Source organism: Oncorhynchus mykiss, unplaced genomic scaffold, assembly GCF_013265735.2.
Source record: "Oncorhynchus mykiss isolate Arlee unplaced genomic scaffold, USDA_OmykA_1.1 un_scaffold_796, whole genome shotgun sequence".
Classification (NCBI taxonomy): domain Eukaryota; kingdom Metazoa; phylum Chordata; class Actinopteri; order Salmoniformes; family Salmonidae; genus Oncorhynchus; species Oncorhynchus mykiss.
Window position 1 is genome coordinate 30001 of NW_023494243.1, and position 7310 is coordinate 37310.

Consider the following 7310-nt stretch of genomic DNA (forward strand, 5'->3'; position numbering starts at 1 on the left):
GATAGGATAACTACATAGTGATATTAATATAGTATTGTGATAGGATAACTACATAGTAGTATTAATATAGTATAGTGATAGGATAGCTACATAGTGGTGTTAATATAGTATAGTGATAGGATAACTACATAGTAGTATTAATATAGTATAGTGATAGGATAACTACATAGTGGTATTAATATAGTAACGTGATAGGATAACTACATAGTAGTATTAATATAGTATAGTGATAGGATAACTACATAGTGGTATTAATATAGCATAGTGATAGGAGAACTACATAGTAGTATTAATATATTATAGTGATAGGATAACTACATAGTAGTATTAATATAGTATAGTGATAGGATAACTACATAGTAGTATTAATATAGTATAGTGATAGGATAACTACATAGTAGTATTAATATAGTATAGTGATAGGAGAACTACATAGTAGTATTAATATAGTATAGTGATAGGATAACTACATAGTAGTATTAATATAGTATAGTGATAGGATAACTACATAGTAGTATTACTATGGTATAGTGATAGGAGAACTACATAGTAGTATTGATATAGTATAGTGATAGGAGAACTACATAGTGGTATTAATATAGTATAGTGATAGGATAACTACATAGTGGTATTACAGTAGTATTAATATAGTATAGTGACAGGAGAACTACATAGTGGTATTAATATAGTATAGTGATATGATAGCTACATAGTGGTATTACAGCAGTATTAATATAGTATAGCGATAGGATAACTACATAGTAGTATTAATATAGTATAGTGATAGGATAACTACATAGTGGTATTACAGTAGTATTAATATAGTATAGTGATATGATAACTACATAGTGGTATTACAGTATTATTAATATAGTATAGTGATAGGATAACTACATAGTAGTATTAATATAGTATAGTGATAGGATAACTTCATAGTAGTATTGATATAGTATAGCGATAGGATAACTACATAGTAGTATTAATATAGTATAGTGATAGGATAACTACATAGTGGTATTACAGTAGTATTAATATAGTATAGTGATATGATAACTACATAGTGGTATTACAGTAGTATTAATATAGTATAGTGATAGGATAACTACATAGTAGTATTAATATAGTATAGTGATAGGATAACTACATAGTGGTATTAATATAGCATAGTGATAGGAGAACTACATAGTAGTATTAATATAGTATAGTGATAGGATAACTACATAGTAGTATTAATATAGTATAGTGATAGGATAACTACATAGTAGTATTAATATAGTATAGTGATAGGATAACTACATAGTAGTATTAATATAGTATGGTGATAGGAGAACTACATAGTAGTATTAATATAGTATAGTGATAGGATAACTACATAGTATTATTAATATAGTATAGTGATATGAGAACTACATAGTGGTATTAATATAGTATAGTGATAGGATAACTACATAGTAGTATTAATATAGTATTGTGATAGGAGAACTACATAGTGGTATTAATATAGTATAGTGATAGGATAACTACATAGTGGTATTACGGTAGTATTAATATAGTATAGTGATAGGAGAACTACATAGTGGTATTAATATAGTATAGTGATATGACAACGACATAGTGGTATTACAGCAGCATTAATATAGTATAGTGATAGGATAACTACATAGTAGTATTAATATAGTATAGCGATAGGATAACTACATAGTAGTATTAATATAGTATAGTGATAGGATAACTACATAGTGGTATTACAGTAGTGTTGATATAGTATAGTGATAGGATAACTACATAGTGGTATTACAGTAGTATTAATATAGTATAGTGATAGGATAACTACATAGTAATATTAATATAGTATAGTGATAGGATAACCTCATAGTAGTATTAATATAGTATAGTGCTAGGATAACTACATAGTGGTATTACAGTAGCATTAATATAGTATAGTGATAGGATAACTACATGGTGGTATTACAGTAGTATTAATATAGTATAGTGATAGGATAACTACATAGTAGTATTAATATAGTATAGTGATAGGATAACTACATAGTAGTATTAATATAGTATAGTGATAGGATAACTACATAGTAGTATTAATATATGAGGTATTTTTGTGTTTATATTTATTATAAGGTCCGACAGTACAAGGAGCAGCGCCACTCGTACCCGGGCCCCCAGCGCCCCCTCCCTGACTCTGAGGAGCTAGAGGAGCTGAGTAGCAGGAAACCCTCTTCCATCCTGGATCCCCTCACACTGGGGAGGCACCCCAGAGAGCTAGGTAACACTGACTGGTTGATTGGTTGGTTGGTTGGTTGGTAGGATGATCGGTCAATTGGTTGGTTGGTTGTAAGGTTGGATGATCGGTCAATTGGTTGGTTGGTTGGTTGGTTGGTCGGTCGGTCTATCGGTCGATCGGTCGGTCAGTCGGTCGATTGGTTGGTTGGTTGATTAATTGGTTGTGTGTATATACTGAGTTTGACAAACCAATTTCCCCTCTGGGATGAATAAAGTGTTGTTCTTATCTCTGATCTCATCCAGCCTACGCCCAGCTGTCCCCGCAGTACCACAACCTGAGCTACGAGTCCAGTCCTGAGTACTCCTGCACCCCGTCGCTCGGCATCTGGGAGAGGTTCAAACTCCACCGGAAGAGACACAGAGACGAGGACTACGAGGAGGAATACATGGCGGCAGGACACGCACTGAGGAGGAGTTTGCAGGTCGCCAAGGACGAGGATCTGCACGACATACTGGACTATTGGAAAGGTGTCTCGGCACAGCAGAAGTCGTGAAGGGGCTGGTGTCGTGTGCTGTGACGAGGCCCTGTCACTACTGAGTTGGGCATGAAGGAGGACGGAGGTCGGAGGTCGTACGGCGACTAAGGGCTCTCTATTCCACCTGGAAAGATGAGGCGTTACAGATTCCGCGATTAGTTTCTGATTGACGTCTCTGCTACAGCTGGAACATCTACACACACACACACACACACACACACACAGACACAGACACAGACACAGACACAGACACAGACACAGACACAGACACACACACACACAGACACACACACACACACACACAGACACACACACACACACACACACACACACACACACACACACACACACACACACACACACACACACACACACACACACACACACAGACACACACACACACACACACACACACCTCTCTCTCTCTGCTTTTAAAAAACATGGACCAAAATGAAATTAAAACGATTTTAAAAACAACAAATGAAGAACTTGATTCAAAATCATTTTTTAAAAGAAGATCCTGAGATATGATGACTATTTCTCCCGGACTTCTCTGTAGCTGTTTCTACTAAAACTAGGTTTTTGGATGAACACAAAAAAGAAACACAACAAACACACGATATTATATGGACTGGTGGTCTCACGAGTGTGAGTACGCTACAGTGTATGTGCCAAATCAACAAGGGTCGCAAATAGAACCTTCTTCCCTAGAAAGTAGTACACTGTATAGGGAATACAGTGTGATTTGGGACACAGCACCGAGGAGAACCGTTGAAACACTGTATAAACCTCTCTCTGGCCTCGTCGCTCTTTTCTACATATTAAAACAAGTTAGAATAAGATGTGATTCTTACTATTATTATTGTTATTGATATTATCAGTACTATTATTTGAATATCGCATGGCAACGTCCTGTGACAGTGACTATGGTTGTGACTTTTCGAGAAAGAAGAACCTCAAAATGGCCGTCGCACAACCTCATTATAAAATGTCCGCCTCTGAACAACCTCGACGAAGACAGACATTTGTGATCTCTTCTTCTTCTTTTTTTTACCAGAGGACTCTTTCTCTCTTCCTTAAGGAACACTATTTTCCTCTACTAACAGACTCTTATTCTGAAACGTTCCTTGATGTATTACAGAGGGGACTTTATTGTGAAATTACAAGAAGGGGGGGGGGTGAAGAAGCTCTATATTTGCATAAACATATGTCTTGTTAGTTAGTTAGCTAGTTAGTGTGTTTCTACCGAGGGGATTAGTTAGTTAGCTAGTTAGTGTGTTTCTACCGAGGGGATTTGAAAACCTTCTTTGAGACTTTGAGAGACCAGCTCCAAACTGACCTGCAGTACGTTTTTGATTTTGAAATCCTACCAATCTCTAATGAATGTCTTCAAGTCCCTAACGAGGATGATTACTGCACTGTTCAAAATCAGAAAACGTCTCGTAACTCTAAAAACACCCTCCCTGAAAACACTGTAGCCTACAACTCCCAGATTTATTTATTCATTTTTTTTACCCACAATTCCTCTGTCCCTTCCTTGTCCCTCCCCCAAATCCCTGTAGTTCCTCCCTCCCAGTCCCATTCCTCAGTTGAGTTTTAGTTTAAATCACAACTCAAACGGCACAAAAAGGACCGACCGGGCCAACTGTCACCGAATCTCCCCGTACCTCAACCCAATCCGCTCTATGACCAAAGTGCTGTGGTAGCAACAGTTCCCAGTTGTCCTTCTAGCCCAGTCTGTCCCCATATACCCTGGCTGGGTCTCAGATGACAGCCTGTTTCCTATATACCCTGGCTGGGTCTCAGATGACAGCCTGTTTCCTATATATGGTCACAACAACCTTTTCATTTGTTGATTTTGGTTGCTGCTTTTTATGTATTTACTTATTTATTTTTTTTACCATTTTTGTAGCAGCCCTCGGTTTCCACGGATACAGCTCTTGGTTTCCATGGATACTAGGACACAGGAAGTGGAATCACGTGCACTATATAGGGAACAGGGTGCCATATCTACAGACCTACTACAGGAGATGAATGTATTTCTTTACATCATTAAAAGTAAACGGCAGCTGATACTGCTGACAGATACCGTTTTGTAATTCTCTCTCTGTCTGTTTCTCTCTCTTCCTCCCTCTCTGTCTCTGTCTCTGTCTTCCTTCCTCCCTCTCTGTCTCTCTCTCTCTCTCTCTGTCTCTCTCTCTGTCTCTTCCTCTCTGTCTCTCTGTCTGTTTCTCTCTGTCTCTCTCTTTCTACCTCTGTCTGTTTCTCTTTGTCTTCCTCTGTCTGTTTCTCTCTCTCTCTTCCTCTCTGTCTGTTTCTCTCTCTTCCTCTCTGTCTGTTTCTCTCTCTCTCTTCCTCTCTGTCTGTTTCTCTCTCTCTTCCTCTGTCTGTTTCTCTCTCTCTTCCTCTGTCTTTCTCTCTTTCTCTTCCTCTGTCTGTTTCTCTCTCTTCCTCTGTCTGTTTCTCTCTCTTCCTCTGTCTGTTTCTCTCTCTCTCTTCCTCTCTGTCTGTTTCTCTCTCTCTCTTCCTCTCTGTCTGTTTCTCTCTCTCTTCCTCTGTCTGTTTCTCTCTCTCTCTTCCTCTCTATCTGTTTCTCTCTCTTCCTCTGTCTGTTTCTCTCTCTCTCCCTTTTTCTCTCATGATTTCTCTCTGATACACTGTATATTGATCTGATCATGATTGGTTGATTGATTGATATTGACACCTTATATTATCTGATCATGATGTATTGTTAATTGATATTGATACCTTACGATATGATCATGATTGATTGATATTGGTACATGGTATGATCATGATTGATTGATATTGATACATTACGATATGATCATGATTGATTGATACCTTATATGATCATGATTGATTGATATTGATACCTTATATGATCATGATTGATTGATTTTGACACATCTGATCATGATGTATTTATTGATTGATTGATTGATTGACTGCTTATACGTGCTTAAATCATTTAGCCGTGTTAACTAAACAGCCTTATACAGTTTAGGTTTTTATTTTCTTGGCGTGTAATGTTTGTAAAATTACAATTTGAAGTTTTCTCTTCATCTTTGGATGGTTTTCTCAACCATATTTTTTCTAAATGCTACACGATGATTCTTCTTAAAGCCTCACACAAAGCTGTTTCTTTAAATAACAGCTTTCTAAATGTATGTAGTAAACTAATCCGTTTGTTGGTTAGATTGCTTTTTTGTGTTGCTTTTTTTTTTTAAATAATGTTTTTTTTTTTGTAGCATCCCTTGGTATCCATGGATACCGCTGGGAGACAAAAGTAGAAACATTGTGTAAAGGATGACAAGAGAAGAAGAAGGAGGAGAAAGTGGAGGAAGAGCAACTCGCGCCGTTGGATAGTGTGCATTCTGGGTAAACGGGAATCAGAGACTGACAGCGTGTTCTGTGGTTGTGTTGCGTTTCCGCTTGCGATACGACGGAGAGAGAGAGAGAGAGAGAGAGAGATTGAGAGAGACGTGGTTATCGCAACAATCTCTGAGATTCCCGGAGTCTTCTCCTTGGTCTGTCGGAAATAAACATGAAGCACAATAAAACATCTTTCCTTCTCCTTGGTTCTTCTTCTTTTCCTGTAGAACGAACGGAGAATGAAAAGGAGGGGATTGTGGAGAGGGAGTAAAAGAGATGAATGAAGAAAGAGTGGGAGTGTGTGATGATGCGTGTCGAGACGAGAGAGAGTAAGTGAGAGAGAGGAGGAGGAAAGAGCCAGGAGAAAAATATGAAAAGCAGAGATGGCCGACAGGGTCGTTCTCTTATATCCGATAGCGCTGATCTGTCTCGTGTCTCACAAAGCGTAATGGGAGAGATTAAAAGTAGTTCTGTCTGACATTCCAAAATATTACCGGGGAGACATCGTCTGCTGAACCACATTTCATCCTCAAAACAGGCTGAATGAGTCGTAGCTAAAACAATAAATCTGTCCATAATGTTGACGTTTTCTGTGGTGAAGAACTCCCACTATTTGACATCCAGCTAGGGAGTTTTGTACTTCAACAAGCAGCATTTGGAACAAGCTAGCTTAAATGTGTCCAACATTAGCTTCCTAGCTGAGCCATTTGGATTGACAATGTGTACTCAAGCTAGCTTAAATGTGTCCAACATTAGCTTCCTAGCTGAGCCATTTGGATTGACAATGTGTACTCAAGCTAGCTTAAATGTGTCCAACATTAGCTTGCTAGCTGAGCCATTTGGATTGACAATGTGTACTCAAGCTAGCTTAAATGTGTCCAACATTAGCTTGCTAGCTGAGCCATTTGGATTGACAATGTGTACTCAAGCTAGCTTAAATGTGTCCAACATTAGCTTGCTAGCTGAGCCATTTGGATTGACAACGTGTACTCAAGCTAGCTTAAATGTGCCCAACATTAGCTTGCTAGCTGAGTCATTTGGATTGACAACGTGTACTCAAGCTAGCTTAAATGTGTCCAACATTAGCTTGCTAGCTGAGTCATTTGGATTGACAATGTATACTCAAGCTAGCTTAAATGTGTCCAACATTAGCTTGCTAGCTGA

At 38.1% G+C, this 7310-nt stretch overlaps 1 protein-coding gene across 1 annotated transcript in view; it reads left to right on the forward strand.

Moving 5' to 3' along the window:
- Window positions 1-3055, forward strand: part of LOC110510588 (protein ELFN1-like) — a 22763-nt gene extending 19708 nt beyond the window's left edge. Inside the window, exons 11-12 of the mRNA XM_036974658.1 lie at window positions 2134-2278; window positions 2539-3055. Coding sequence (XP_036830553.1) covers window positions 2134-2278; window positions 2539-2789 — 396 coding nt within the window. The 3' untranslated portion in view covers window positions 2790-3055. The remainder of the gene's footprint in view (window positions 1-2133; window positions 2279-2538) is intronic.
- The last annotated feature ends 4255 nt before the right edge of the window (window positions 3056-7310 follow it).